Source organism: Neopelma chrysocephalum, unplaced genomic scaffold, assembly GCF_003984885.1.
Source record: "Neopelma chrysocephalum unplaced genomic scaffold, ASM398488v2 Primary Assembly neopelma1_44, whole genome shotgun sequence".
Lineage (NCBI taxonomy): Eukaryota > Metazoa > Chordata > Aves > Passeriformes > Pipridae > Neopelma > Neopelma chrysocephalum.
The window spans coordinates 11,025,869-11,041,278 of NW_020897703.1; the positions used below are offsets into that span (position 1 = coordinate 11,025,869).

The window sequence follows — 15,410 nt, forward strand, 5'->3', positions numbered from 1 at the left end:
CACTAGTTCCACTGCATATAGTTATTTGCTTATTTTCTGTATATACCATTTATGAATTGGATAGTTCTGCAAGTTACATTTTAGGCAATACATTGGATATTGATGGCTTACACTAATTTCACTGCTCACATTCATTTTACTTGTATCATTTTACATGCTACAAGTAAAAACAATTGCCTATCTGTTGCATCGAGGTGTGGAAGCAAATAGCAAGCAAGGCAGCAAAGTAAATCACTCCAGGTGGAGGGTTTCCAGCCTGCCTGGTGCAAGGCTGTGCCCGGCAGCATCTCCCTGTGCCCAGTGGCAAGTGGAGCAAGAGTGAAGGTGTGTAGCAGGGCCATGGGGTTGTGCAGGAGGGCCACTGTCACACCTGGTGGCACCTGAGGTCAGTGTCACCAGTGCCACCATGAGTTGGGGTCCACTAGAAGTATATGGGCGTTTTGTTTGTTTTTCTTTGAAGGCTGATTTTTCTAGAAGTACAGCAACTGAAGCTGGAAGCAGTAACTGTGTTGTGAGAGCGCTGCTCTGCCTGTAACAAAGGCTCTGTTGTGCTGGCACACAACACAGCTCCCAAAGCTCAGGATGTTTTCAGCCTATTTACTTTCATTTGTATTTGAGCAAATCTGGCATGTCTGCTGGGGAATAATAGCATGTATTAAAGTCCATTTTAATCAAATGGATCCTTGATACAAAAATGTACTGTGATTTGTTCCTACTGGCAGTTTGCATGGAAAAGACAATTAACTACAACTCTGAACTGATGGTATGACCTTAAACAAAATTAACCATGTCAGATTCAGTCCTGGAAAAGCATTCAGCAGAGTACAGATGGAAAAGGAAAGTCAGAAAACTTGATGCAACATCTTGATACTTAAACTAGCACACCTCCAGCCAAAGTACAATTGAGAGTGACTTTTGGGTTACTCTGTTTTATGGAAGCCACTGCAAGAGTTCTGCCCCTCCTGTCCGTAGGAGGAGTTTTCTTCAGTCATTGAGAAAAGATTCCAGTTGTGACACGAAACACAAGAGAAGTAGGATTTATGTCCTTATGGCCTGAATTCTCCTCTCCCTCTTCCTCTTCCTCTCCTCTCCTCTCCTCCCCTCCCCAAAAGTAACCATGAGAACATTTACTAGGATGAATGAGTTCACGTGTACTGAAGATTTTGAGATCCACACGCCAAAACAAAAGCACCCAACATAAATAGGCACACTTTCCTTTATTGTATAGGCTGTGTGATAGGTATGGTACACAGAATGTAATATCTGTATTAGGGTGGGTCTTAGAAGTGTGAAATAACAAAGAAAAACTCAAGCATGACGATCAGCCATAGTTTTCCCTTTGTTGATTTTAGTCTTGGTCCTTTTAAAGATTAGAGATATATATGTCAGTGAGTCCCACTGAGTTTTTACACGTGCTGGACATTGCTGCTGGATATCAGAACACTTATCTAGTGTTCTGAAATACTATTTGTCCTACACTCATAGATTACAAAGATACAGCCTGTGGGATCTCAAGTAAATATTGATGAGTAGCAAAAGCTTCTTTCTATTATCTTACCTTTGCCCCCATGTATGCAATAAGCATAAATGTGGAAGAATGACCTAAAAGTTATATCTAGTATATTCTTAAATCATTAGGGAATACACTTAAAATATTGCTAAAATTTTCCTCTTTTAATAAAGTAAAAATCATTTTTTTTTGTTCTCTACAGCAAATACTTTTGGTGGGAAGCTGATGAAGATCATATATCGCTGTTTATCTCTACATGTTGTTAAGGAAGTCATTTTGCTTTTTCTCTTTTTTTGCTGCTGCTGTTTTAAGTATTCTTCCACGAAAGAAAGACCCAACAGAGAAGATATGTTTCATCAGCAGGCTGATAAGCCTCATCTGGAAATTTTGATAACGATTCTTTACCTCTTACATGTCCAATGGGTGGTGTTGCTGAGAGAGGGACAGCTTTCTGAGTCAGCAGAGGCCAGGGATGAGGTCAGTACCACAGGCATGCCTCGATGGTGACGCTGAGGGCGATGGCTGCAGCAGATGTTGACTGGGCAGCCACCAGGAAAGGTGGCAAACAGAGGCATTTCTGCAAACTCCATTTTGAGGGAAGAAACAAAGCAGTTGCAGCCTCTGTGAGACAGTTTTCATATCTGGAACGAGATTCAGTAAATTATATTCCTTTGCTCTGGAAATAACAAGAGCAAAATTACGGTTAAAACAGAGTTTGCAGAAGCCAACTTTTAAAAGATCCATTATGTAGCTTAAAAATGATGTGTTCAGCAGGAGAGTTAAGACTGACAGCAACCTGTCCTAGGGCAGTTAGGCTGAATGCAAGACAAGTGTCCTGGCCAACTTTCTTCACAGAATTTCTTTCTGCATTTTTACTTGTATTATTTTAGTCTTAGCATGACAGAGTTTTAGAGTCCTTGTCCAGGAGCTGGGACAGACAATGGATTATTAGTGGCCATCGGAGGGGAAACAAAATACATGTCAGTGCTCAGCTGGACTCGATGATCCTTTTGGGGCCCTTCCAACTCTGGATATTCTGCGATTCCATGACTGCTGAAACACTGGTGGCCCCGCGGGTAGTCGACCCCTGCCTGAGGCACTATCAGCAGCTAGCGTTCACCTGTGAGCCCCTGGACTCGCTTTCAGCACGCACATGGATGTACCTCCAAAGAGCAAAGCAGGAGTACTCTTATCCTAGCAGGGCTGTCAGCGCTAAAAACTCCGCATCGGGCTGACTCCCGCTTGTCCTACGCCGAGTACTGACCGCGGCCCCTCCGTCGGCGAGGGGCGCGGGCCGGGCGGTGCCGCGGCCTGCGGGGCGCAGCGCCGGCACGGGCGCATTGTGTGCCGGCGGGGCGGGGCTCCGGGCCGGCTCCGCGAGGGGCGGGCAGGCGGTACCGCGGCTCCGCGCCCGGGGCGGGGGCGGCGCTGGGCCGAGGGCAGGGGAGCGGGGGCGGGCCCGCCAGCGCCCGGCGCTCGCCGTCTCCTTGCCGACGGAGGAGGGGTCGAAGCCGCCCCCGTCCCCAGGGGCTGCCGCCGGGCGGGTGAGGCGGTGCGAAGTGGCCGAGGGCAGCCACCGCAGCCCGAGTAGAGCGGGCGGGTCCAGGCTCCGCCCCGCGTCCTTCCAGCCCGGGCACCCGCAGCGCCGCACCGGGTGAGTACCCGTGTCGGGAAGGGGCTCTGCCCTCGCCGCAGCCCCGCGCAGGGCAACGCAGGCCCTGCGGCCTGGCCGCGCTTTGTTTCCGGGCGGCGGCGGTGGCGCCGCGGGGCGCTCCGCTTTGCTCCGGCCCGCCCGGGGGCGGCCGTGGCCAGGCCGTGCGGCAAGACAGCCCCCCCGCCCCGCCCCGCCCGCTGTCCGTCGGCGGGTCCCGCCGGCTGCTCCCGTGCCGGGGGCACGGGAGGTCGGTGCGGCCCAGGGAACCCGCGCAACAGGTTTGGGTATTGTTCGTGCCGCCGCTACATACGTGGCGGGGGGGCTCCCCAGGGGGGCTCCCGAGGGGCCGCCGCCGCCGGCGGAGCTTTTGCCTTTGTGCGGGCGCGAGAGGGCGGCGGCCCCTCCCGCCGGGCCCCGCCGCGGGTGTCACGGCAGGCTCGAGAGGGAAGGAGAGGGCTCCGGGCACAGGGAGCACACCGGAGGGAGACGGGGGCGGGAGCCGGCTCTCCGCTCGCAGATCCGCTTGGCTGCAGTGGGGATTTTCCCGGTGCGTGGCCACTGGTCAGTCCGGTGGCGGGCTGGGGGGGAACGAGTCACGACCGTGTCACCGCCGCGGCTGCGAGCGCTCCAGGGTTTCTGGAAGCGCTGCCTGGTCGGGAAGCTGATTCACTGCTGAAGCCGTGGTTGCTCAGAGCCGTGGTAACCCTTGCTTTGATTTTTGACAGGTCTATTGTCTATCAGTTTTGCCTTTTCCCCCCGTAATTGTAGTGTCCCTTGCTACTCCCGAGCAGAGCTTCTTAGCCAGGCAATTGTAGGAAGGCAATGCTCTAAAGCACCCTTTTTCTTAAAGAATTTGAGCGAGTGTATGGAAGCAAGAGTAGAGACAATTAGTGGAGAGTGGCTCTTTATTTTTTGGTTTGTAAGTTTTTTAATGAGCAAAATTGGTAAGGCTTATGTAGATATGTATTAATAGATGCCTTTTTCCGTTGTTCTCTCATCTTTCTTCATTCCAAAGGAAATGGGGACCAACATCCTCTCCATTTTTAGTATTGCAATGTCTGCATTGTCCTAACAATTAGATCTTGACTTTGTTTACACATTAAAATTCCCTGTGATGAAGAAATACTGTGGGTTTCCCCCCTTTTTCTCCATTGTGTGACATCGCCTGCTAAGATTCAGTGTATAGTAAATAATGAATACTGTTATTACATGATAGGATTACTGATGGTGATTAATTTCTGTGCTAATAGGAGTTCTCCTTTTTCTGAATGTGAGCTTTTATAGTCCTAATGCTATTGTCTGTACCAAGGAGAAACTTAAGACGGAGAAAAGGGGGAAGGTGAACCACAGAACAGAATCAAAGCTTGGTTAGAGAGGCCTGCTGCTTGCTGGTGAGGTGCTGATTGTGCTTTGCTCTATCAGGAAGAAAGCAACAAGGCAGAGCACTGGAACAGGCTGCCAAGGGATATTGTGGTGTCTCCTTCTCTGGAGATTTTCAAAATCCACCTGGACACCTTCCTGTGTAACCTGCTGTAGGTGACCCAGCCTGGGCAGGGAGTTTGAACTAGATGATCACCAGAGGTCCCTTCCAACTCTAATAATTCTGTGGTTGTGTGAAAACCTCCTGTCAAAACTAGGAGGAATTACAGTGTGGTTTTTACTGATGGATTTTAGGATTTTGCACAATTCTTTATGTCATAGATTGCTGCTTGAAGAATCCTGTAAAATCATCTCAGCCAACTGTTTTTCCTAATGTAGTATGCTAGTAGATGATATTTTATTTGCAATTTAGTTGATCTGTAACGTCAGTTTTCCTAGAAATACGTGTTAAGAAATAGAAATAGATGTATTTTTAAATTTCTTGTAAGAAAAAGTGGTGTGATGTCTGCTGGAGTTGTAGGCTATAATTCTAAATGGGCTGTGGATTCCTATTTCTTGGTAAAGTTTGCGTAAACAGGAAAAGCGTACATAGTTTTGTTATTTTCTGTCAACAGAATAAAGGAGCCACGTGAAGTTCAGCTCAGTTTTGGTTGTCTGCTGCGTGAGAGTGGTAGTAGGAAGGGGAACTGGAGAAACTTCTGGAAGAACTTTAATACATTGCTACATAGCTGTCAAGAGTCCTTAGGAATAGAACATAAAGAGGAACACCTTTATTCTCCAGTTACTATGGTTGGGTGGGGAAATACAGAACACCTTCAATAGGTAGCTTCTGATAAAATAAGCAGAGCCTACCCTAGAAATAATGTTGCAGAATTTCCACTGTGTCTGTACTCAAGCTGTCTTGAGCACTTGCTATTGATATTTTTGTTCCTGATCCATAGGTGTGTCCTTTTACCTTCTCTCCGTCTTTTTGAGGCTGACTAGAAAACTTCCATTTTTTTTAAAATTTAAAACTTACTGGTAGTTAAATTACTGTAATGACTGCTGTTACTGTAAAACCAGTGAAGTGTGTTTGTCATCTTGGCTTCACCTGTTATACAGCATAGGCTAATTTTGACTTCTTGGGTGGTGTTGGTGGATTTCATTTGGTGGGTGGAATTTGATCAAAGTTTCATACAAGTCTTAAAGCATTTGCTGAGGTTTAATGTTTGATACTTATATGTTAATTCTGCATCTTCTAATATAAATAGGGACTATTTAAATTTTTTTATTCAAGTTATAATTTGCCTTTTTAAATTTTATAGCAGTGAGTAACTTTGTAGGAATACCTTCTTCCTCTTCACAAGAAAACCCACTAGCATTGTTGGATTTTCAATTTAGCCTAAAACTCTGTATAGGTTACCTCTGATTGAAAGCAGACTGCAAGGATTCTGGTTCTTGTTACTTTCCCGCTGCTTCCGGTGCTGCCTCAGGAGCATTGCCTGCTAATTGTAAACAATGTTGATGTCTACCATATGTTTTGGTAGGAAGTATTGGATTCCTGCTGTCCCACTAAACTCAAATGCCTAGTGTACAAGTATTTATGAATATATAATAGAAATGTTGACTCCCCTATCATGTAGCTCTGTAAGAAACCCTTGTTTCAGCCTCCAAGGAAATAAAGTCTTAGATTGAATATTAAAATCTAAAAATATGGTCAAATACTTTTTCATTTGAATTTGCAGAATCTGGGATCTGGAACTCAAACTTGTAACCCTAACAGACATTGCATTCCAGTACCAATGGTAAGTAAGATAAATCTCTTCCAAAAATGAGATCTCTACAATTTTCATTTCTTTGTATTTGGTCCTTATGAAGCTTTGACACTGGTGAATAGACTACATAGAACAATATTTTTGCAGTTGGTTTTGTAAAAACTTATTTAGGTTTTATCTTATGCCTTCATTAAGTTACTTGCTTTACTTTGTTTTCATTTTGTGACTTTTAAAAAAATCTATAAAAGGCGCTATAACATAACCAAAGCTGGAGTTATGTTACATAGTTTGTGCAGCCCTCAGTGCAGCCTGTGTTACTGTGTCTTGTGCGGTGTTGGTGTCTCACAAAGAGAGGAGTGTCTGTAAATATATTAGAGGATGCTTAAGCATAAGACTGGAAATAAGTGAATTCTAATTTTAAGAGGGTTCTGTGGTTGTGGGTAAGAGGAAGGAAAGAAGTTTTAAAAGCGTGGAGGTAATTGTTGCTGCTCTGATAGTGTTGATAAGCTTGTGTTGGAAGATAAATGAGAGACTTGAGCACGTTCATTGAGCAAATACAAAAATGCATTGGAAAAGCTTTTTACTCTTTAGACTAAGAGTGAGAGATTTTTGAAGTGAGGATAACATTACAGCAGACTCTAAACAAGGAAGCAAGTTAAAATCAATCTGGAGTGTTGTTTTCCTGTTTCCAGGTGAGAAGATGAACTGCTGCATTTTGGACAAGCTGAAGTTTGGAATGCTGAGACATAAAGAACCCATTAAGAAGGAAATTACAATAGTTAAGAGGAGATGAAGGTATGACTTAGGGCTTTGCAGAATCAATGATTCAGGGGAGGTAGATGTAGTAGGCACATGAGAATTTAGAGCCAAGATAAACACCTATCATGTTGGCAGAGTTGTATTTGAGATGTGCTCTTAGAGAGGTATCATGAAGGATAAGTGTTGACCAGACCAAGTAAGGCCAAGAAAAATTGTATTGAAAGACTAAGACAAATGAATTTGATATTAACTTAATGTTTTGTTCACTAAATGATATCTGTGGCCAAACTTGAGAAAATCCCATTCTTGAGGGAAAGGATCAGGATGGACACATAATGCATAGATGAAAGTTGCCAAGGGTTGTCTACTTATTGGTGTTGGTAAAAGTTATCCTTTCTTTCTAATCAGTATACCCGCAATGGAGCTTGTCTGTTTTCTTTCTGCTGGCATTCTGTTTGCTAATTCTTTCATTTTGCATTCTAATTTGACCCTAGAAAATAGTATAACTGAAAAGTGTGTAAGTGTTGCATCTGTGCAGGATGCTGCAGGTAGCAGTTTAGAAAGCTTGATTTTTACGTTCTCTGAAGCATGTGACCATTTATTTGTTTATTTTTTGGTAGTGGAATACTACATGTTTTATTTTGAGGGGGTAGGAGAGAGGGAGAGGTGCTGTGGTTACTGCAGGTGGTTGCTGTGGCCAATTTGTGATTTGCAGTTGAAATGTTCAGAATTTTTATCCTGAGTAAAAAAACTGAAGACATCCGTCAAAGTGAAGGCAAGATTTATTTCTCTTGCACACACTAGTTTAAGGACAGCTCAGATAATGATTTTTGCTTTGTAAAAAGCAAATTAGTGAATTAATGTATTTCTGAAACATTTAGAAACTTAAAAATATGAACAAGATATTTATGTACCAGATCTGATATATTTCAATCTCTTGTACTTTCATGTTTGGTTAACATTAACAAAATTCTCAAGTTATTTATTTATTCCTTATGAAGGAGTTTTTATTATTATCCTCATTGTGTCTACCTTGTGCATTGAGGAGGAGGCAACACACAACTGTGATATATTTGATTTTTTGATGCAGAGGAAATTGCTCAGGATGTTTCAAGGTCCACACAAAATCTTACTCTTGAGCTGGAAATAGTTTGGTCATGTATCAAACCCAAAGTTTTAGAGATTTATAAATAGTCTTTTTATTAGTCCGTTGTTTGTTTTCTTCTTATTTTGTGTCAGTTTTCTCCACCTAGAGGAGGACTGCTTTTGTGTCTGCTACACTTTTGTCTACACCTTACTTTTCTTATCCAAAAATACCTTATCCTTTCATACTCCTGCCACTCAAGATGGCTTTCAGTTTAAAGCAGCATTTCTTTTTGCTTCTGTTCAATTGAGTGTCACTATGCTGAGCTGAGATGTGACTCCCATGGCCCTGAGCCATATGCACTTGTAGCCAATGCCGAATACGTGTATTGTTATGAAGCTGTAGATTGTTTTCTTATATAAGTGTTATAAAAGGAACAAGAAGTTCTAATCTTGCACCCCAGAGGAAAGTGTGTTTTCATTTGCTCCAGACTGCCAGCAGTTGTACTCATCAGTACAGCTGTTTTTCTTTGACTTCGTCTTTTGACTTGGCTGCTTATGGCCTGGACTGTCCAGTCTCATTCCTCCTGCTGCCTTAGTTCTTTTTATGAAGTACTGAAGGCAGAAGAGCTCTCTGATCTCTCATCACAAACTGGTTTTGGACAGTTTCTTAAAGAACTGGTGATAAGATATTCATTTTTGCAAGCATTTAAGACTTATTTGTTTGTTTTGGTGCGTTTGTTTGTTTGTTTGTTTGTTTGAATAGAGGGAACTAGAAGAGGAGTATATAGTTGGATTTTACTATTTGTTGCTTATTTTTCTTCTCCGCAACCTATGACTCAAAAACTATTTCTGTGGGTTAATTTGCAATCTGTTTGATTTCTGTATTATTTCCACATGACTTTTGACTAAGTAAAATTTTAAGAGGTAAGCATAAGATTTTTTTTTTAATAGGTCTTAGGCAAGTGTGACAAAGAAGAACAAATGTCTCACCCATGCTTTGAACACAGCATTTCAATTGACCTGTTGCTATGTAGAAAGTGGTGGAAGAAGCAGCCTCTCAAATTTCATCATTTTGTGTATTCTGTGGTAACTTGATAGTGTTAAATGAGTTGGGACTATACCAGATGACTGCAGCTTCTGCTGGTTCCACTGCTTGTTGCAAGGGAGGGAGGGTAGATTGGTCTTCTGTTGCCTGTGTAACACCCTACAAGGGCAAGCGGTAGGGTTCTGCAGGAGGGTAAATATGGTGTCTCTCACTGTAAATATGACAGAAAAGGGAATATGGAGATGCATCCAAAACCTGTGACTTATTTTCTCTACTATTCTGGATTAAAGAAGCCTGAAAGCTGCTGTAACTTAACATAGACCATGTGCGTTTGGCTTGGACTGAGGCTGGAAAGGGTAGAAAACTTTAGCAAGCTATCATTTTGTATGTCACCTGTTGTAGCATCATTATGAACGTCTGCATGTATTTCTTTGGGTTGGAGCAAGCCTGCTCTCTGTGAACATGGCCTGTGAATCCAAGGAATGCTGTTCTTTGAAGTGTGCTAATTGCTGCACAGTATCCTGTGGTTGACCTTGTTGTATGGAAAGACTGAGGTGTTGGTATTGTGTTTCACAGCTGTACATGCAGATGTTATTGTACATCCATAGTTATATTTTTTTCTGTGCTTGGTACTCTTCCTTCTCTTCTTTTCTTTCCCTCTGGCTTTTGCTTGAAGTCTAAGGAAGAGCTCTGCCATTCTGTGAAATGAATAGTTGACTGAGATCAAAGTTAAAACTCAGGTGCAGGATGTCTTTTTCTTCTCGGATGGCATAACCTCTTACTCACCTGTTCTCCATTTGCTGGTTTGCTATTCATTATATCGTTCATCACTTTTTTGTTGCTCATCTTTTTATTTCACTTTTCACAGAATGTTGAGGAGTTGAAAAAAGGGTGGGAAACAAATAGGAAAGATGGGTTAAATAGAGGAAGTAGTTAACAGACAGCTCTTTCAAATTCTATTGTTAATTACAGTTAAAAGATAAAGCCTATTTTAAGGTAAGACTTGAACCTTCAGGTGAAAATGGGGCAGAAGAATTGGAATTTTTCCAAGCTTAAATTTGGCATGGCCGTGCCAATGTGCTTTTGGATCATGGCCTAGCACACTGTTAACCCCAGCTTTAACCCAAATCAGAGCACATTTTCAATCTGTCCATTCAACTGCCATAGCAAGTTACTGAGTTACACTAACTGTGTATGTGTAATGGAAATGACATTGTGTGGTTGCATTTTGCTTTAAACTAGCTTACATACTCATGAAATCTACTGAGTCTATGGTTTTTATTTTCTTAATACTTTAGTGTGAATTAGCAGGTTATAGAAGATCAGGAATATTTTAATTGTGTACAACTTCAAAATCAGACATAAAACTCCAGTATGCTTTTTTTATGGATAGTTTTCACAGATAGTAAAAAAAAAAAAAAATACAAAAGTGGTTGAAAAGGCAAAAAGTTTAATTTGATCTTCCCTAAATATCTGGAGTTACCTTTTCTCCTGAGGTCTTAAAGGGCTCTAATGTTAAATATTTATTACTGCTGTTCATAATATGTTAGAGTAAAAGTCAAACACTGCATTTGAGTACATAAGCTGATATTCATCTGTCATGTTTTATTATTATTTTGAAACTGTCCAGCTGAGTAGCTCAGTTTCATGTGCTTTTTAATTGAAGACAGCATTAACTAATGAATATTTACAGCCTTTTCCTATTTTTTGGGGGAGGTTTGTGTTTCATAAGTTACTCTGGGACATCAGCCCTGGAGACACCTTTGTTTGTATTTTCTCTTAGTGCAGCTTAACTATGGGAGAGATGACATCCTTTAATGTAATTTTAAAGGAAGGTGAAATAATAATCTACAGAAGTAATTGTAATATTCAGCTTTCTCTGTCTTTCACACATGGGTTTTATTTCTGTGTGGGACAGATGAACTTGTTTTAAGCTGATCCAGGGAAAGAGTGGAGTAGGGCTTTGTGGGTTGAAGTTAGCACCTGAAAAAGCCTGCATGATGGCTTCAGAGAGTGAAGTTGTTAATTCTGAAGATCTGCAATTCAGAAGTTGATTTTAAAAGAAAAAGTATTTTCATCCTGTATGATTTGAGGCTTTTTTTTCCCTTGTACTTCAGAATGTCTATTGTTATTTGTGCTATTGTTTGTGCCTGGACTTGCAAGCTGCTACAGTTTTGAATGTAGCTGCCCATCTGCTGCTTGGTTATTTATAGGCAGATTTGTGGAGCTCCTTCTAATCTCTCAAGTCTTCAAAAACATTAATGAATTAAACATCACAATACTCTTGTAAAAAGAGAATTAGATGGAGGGACTGAATGGAGACTAAAAAGGATAAATGACTTGCTGAAAGCCACATGTATATTTCATAGCAGAACAGCGAATAGAAACCAGATTTTTTTTCTTACTTTTAGTCCTGTGGTTAGCAGACCAGCTACACAGTTTTGTGTGATACATGATAAGGGAATGAAGAAAGTACTCGTTCTCTGAAACTTGTAACAGATGCTCATGAACAGTCTAACCCATTTAAAGACCTTGCACCATGTACTGAGAGTATTAAATGTTTCAGGTCTAATGAATATGAATAAACATGTTAATATTAATTCTCATTAAGCCTGAATTTGTTTTGATCATTTTTGATAAGTGGTTTCCACTGGGCTGCTTAGAAAGAAAACACCTGTTACTTGCTGGGCAGCTTTTGTCTGACATCTTACTTCCAGCCGTCCAGTCAGTGGGAGTCTGTCAACTTGTCCCTCTGCCCTCTGTCTTTAATAGACTTTTAGAATGGTTTTAAACAGAGTCTGGACATTGGTTCTTATTCTTTTTTAATGAAATGACATTAAGGATGGGTAGCACAAAATGCAGATGATATTGTTCATTCATCAGAAATTCTGCTCTTTTATGATAAGTTACTCATAGTTCTTATTGTGTGTGAATTTTGTGGATTTTTTTTTTAATGAACTTCTGAAATTTTAGACTTCATGGAGTAAAACAATGCACTTTACGGTCTTTCCAGAACCTAGAAATGGCAGAGGATGCAGCCTACCAAGTTACAATTTGATTTCACATTGGAGTGCAGCCTGAAATATCGTTTGTCTTTTTACCTGTTCTGTAATTTTTTAAACTATTTGTTTACTGTCTTCCCAACCTCCCATCCCCTCCTTAATATATACATTTTTCGTCTAAATATTTAAGAGAATTTTCTCTGTAAGTAGTATTAGTTTCTACTTGTCAAGGGGATTGGAAGAGTTTTCTATTTCATTGGAACATCTTTCAGATATTTAGGTTTGAAATACAAATATTATGTGAATTTAGTGTTGCCACCTTTCTGTGGAAATTCTCAAAAGAATGAATGCATTGTTGGGGACTGGCATTACTATACTGATTAAAAAAACAGAAAGGTTAGGTAGTTCTAAACAAGTCCAGTGAGGTTCTTCAGTGTGTATGCAGGAAACACGTTAAATGAAAGAACTACAAGGTTTATAGTTTGGCATTTGGCATTTTAATTGGCAAAGTAGGCTGCAGGTGGGCAGTTGCTGAAATTCAGCAAACGAATTTAACCTCTTTAATTTGTTTTGTATCTGTAAAATTCCAGGATATAAAAGTTATGACTTTGGAAGTGATAAAATGCAACTTCTGAAGAATTTCACTTTCCTCAAGTGAAATCTGTTTTCTTCAGTGCTTGTTTTTCTTCTGTAGCTTTTTTCTATGTAATGAGTCCAAATGGGTTTTTTATTAATGAATAGACACTGAATCTGTTTCTTTCAGCTAAACAGTGGTACAACTTTGAGCAGCAAATCATTCTTTCCTCGTGCTAAATTGAGAGCTTGATGGACAGTTTTAAGAGCCTGTCATTTTGTCTTCCTCCAAACAAATCAAAGTCTTTACATATTATTTGTAGGTCTAAATACACTGGGATCTGCTTTTAAGCAGTGTACCTTTTGATAGCTCCCAGTGGAAAATAGATGCCAGCTGTCTTGAAATTGTTTCACTTTCCAACATTTAAAAAAGACATTTTGTTTAATTCATCCTGAGATTCTCTGGAGTGTTAAATGGAGAAGGATGCTCAACTTGTTTTTTAAACATGAAGATTTTTTTTCTGGTATGTTCTTATAGCCTGCTCTGGTGAGTTTTCTTCTAGATGAATCCCAACAGAGCTTTCACAGAAGAGAGGTAATTGTAAAATTTAAGAGTTTCTGGAACAAAGGCCCGGTGTTTGGACTGATCAGCAATTGTTGTAATTGCTCTGACTCACCTCCCTCCACTCTGAACAGAATGCTTCATTTGGTTCCAGGAAATACTGAATAAAAGAACTATTTTGGTCCATGGACAGTGCCACTACTGTGGCAGAAAGCCAGGCAGTGCTTTCACATTAAACAAATAGGTCTTTTCAGAATCGCAAGGAAACATCTCCCCAGAGTCAGTAAGTTGATGCAAACTTTTGTTCATATGAGAAAGTATGAAGATAAAGTGTGTGTAGGTTTGAACTTTACTCCTTGATTATAATAAAGAGGCATTTGTAATAATTTTTTAATATAACTTGGGGAGGAGAGGGAAAAATCATTCAGGTACACTTTCCACATCTAAAAAAAATAAAAATAAAAAAGAAGTCCTGCCAAAGTTTAATAGCTTACACTGAGTGGTTTGAGAGACAGAAATGATTGCCTGAGTAATTCTTGAATTTTGTGATTTATGCAACAAATAACATACAAATTTTTGTTCAAAGCATAAAGATAGCTTTAATAGGATGCTTTTCTGAGTAATTGTTTGAAGTGCAGGCTGTCTTGGGACTCAGTTTCCTGAAAGAACCGAAATTTGTTTGTTTCCTTCTGTAACATTTCAAATGTGAATTTATATAATTGGCAAAAATGACAAATATGGAGACTTTGAGGTAAGAGTTTGGCGTGAATATTGTGACACATTACACATTGGAACAGGAAGAGACAGTAAAAAGTTGTTGAAATGTTTTTTTTCTGTTTTATAATAATATAATAATAATTCTTTTTTTTTGTTTGTAATGAAGCTCATTGTTTTAACATGAAAATGAATAACTATTCTGTTTTATCTCAGGCTCTCTATTTTGATTTCTCTGAGTTTATTGGGTTTTTTTTCTCCTAGATCATTTATAGTTTTGATTCAGTTAACTTCTCCCATGCCAGGAAAAAAACGTTCTATTTGTGTGCATGAATGCTGAAGTATCCAGATGGAGAACTCTAGGTTGCAGTCTGAAGCCCTGCATCTGGAATGAAAGAAAAAAAACCAACTTGATCTGTTTTTTATTTTGACTGGATACTGGTGCATATCTTGGAATTGTATTTTTGTGCAGAATTAGGTTTTTTAATTAAGTGGATTGATTTGTGCAAGTATGAACTCAAAGTTACAAGCAGATGCCAGTTGCTACTTTGTGTAGGCTGGAAGAGGAGGTTGCAGTTCAAGCATCCTATGGGTTTGTCAATGAAACACAGAAGCTTAATCACAGTAAATTGCTGTTCACAATGCAATAAAAATGGCATGAGGGTAGGAAGGAGGCAGAAGGAGCAGAAGCATTTCCAGGTATAGGTTAAACATGGTTATTCAGACTGTTCGATGTTTTTCTTCAAATGAAGACCTGCTAAGGGCAAGATAATGACAGTGTCCTGACATACATGTAGCATAACATATTTAGAGAATTATTATATTCTTGGTAATATAAGAGAGACTGTGCAAAAGTGCAGTCTTATTTGCACTTATTTTACATCTGAATGAGCAAACAGATGATCTACTTGTAAATGAATTGCAGTTTAATAAGACTGGGAAATGGGACTTCTGTATAAATTATCTTGGTGTCCTTGGTTGAGATTCTGCATTGGTTTCTGTGATTGGATTCTTTGTTCCCCCCCAGTGAGGAGAAAGAAATGTTTAACTGATTATTTGCATGGATAAAGGCATATGATAATGTTTTTTCTTAAGTTTTTACAATACTTTGGATTTTGGTTACAATGTTCTGTGCTTCCTTCAGAAAAGTACAAAAGTGTTGTGTCCACTGCTCACTGTAGTGAAACACTGCATTTGATTTCCCATGCTTGACAACTTTAACTTCTCGTGTTTCAGAGCTGTGAAAATTACCTGAAGTAGAATGGAAGCTTCAGTAATATTACCCATTCTGAAGAAGAAATTGGCTTTTCTTTCAGGTACGATTTCAGTTTTCCTCAGCTGGTTCCTCCCTGCGTAATTTGGATGGTATAT

The 15,410-nt window shown here is 40.3% G+C and overlaps 1 protein-coding gene across 4 annotated transcripts in view; it reads left to right on the forward strand.

The window, feature by feature from the left end:
• The first annotated feature begins 3,039 nt into the window (after window positions 1-3,039).
• The window catches only part of SESTD1 (SEC14 and spectrin domain containing 1), a 54,644-nt gene continuing 42,273 nt past the window's right edge, over window positions 3,040-15,410 (forward strand). Inside the window, exons 1-4 of one of the 4 annotated variants that reach the window (XM_027678448.1) lie at window positions 3,040-3,164; window positions 6,269-6,328; window positions 6,991-7,093; window positions 15,276-15,355. In XM_027678448.1, the coding sequence (XP_027534249.1) occupies window positions 15,301-15,355 (55 nt within the window). In that variant the 5' untranslated portion in view covers window positions 3,040-3,164; window positions 6,269-6,328; window positions 6,991-7,093; window positions 15,276-15,300. Of the gene's footprint in view, window positions 3,165-6,268; window positions 6,329-6,990; window positions 7,094-9,553; window positions 9,573-15,275; window positions 15,356-15,410 lie in introns of those variants that run through there. The other 3 variants (XM_027678445.1, XM_027678446.1, XM_027678447.1) reach the window with 3 other exon arrangements.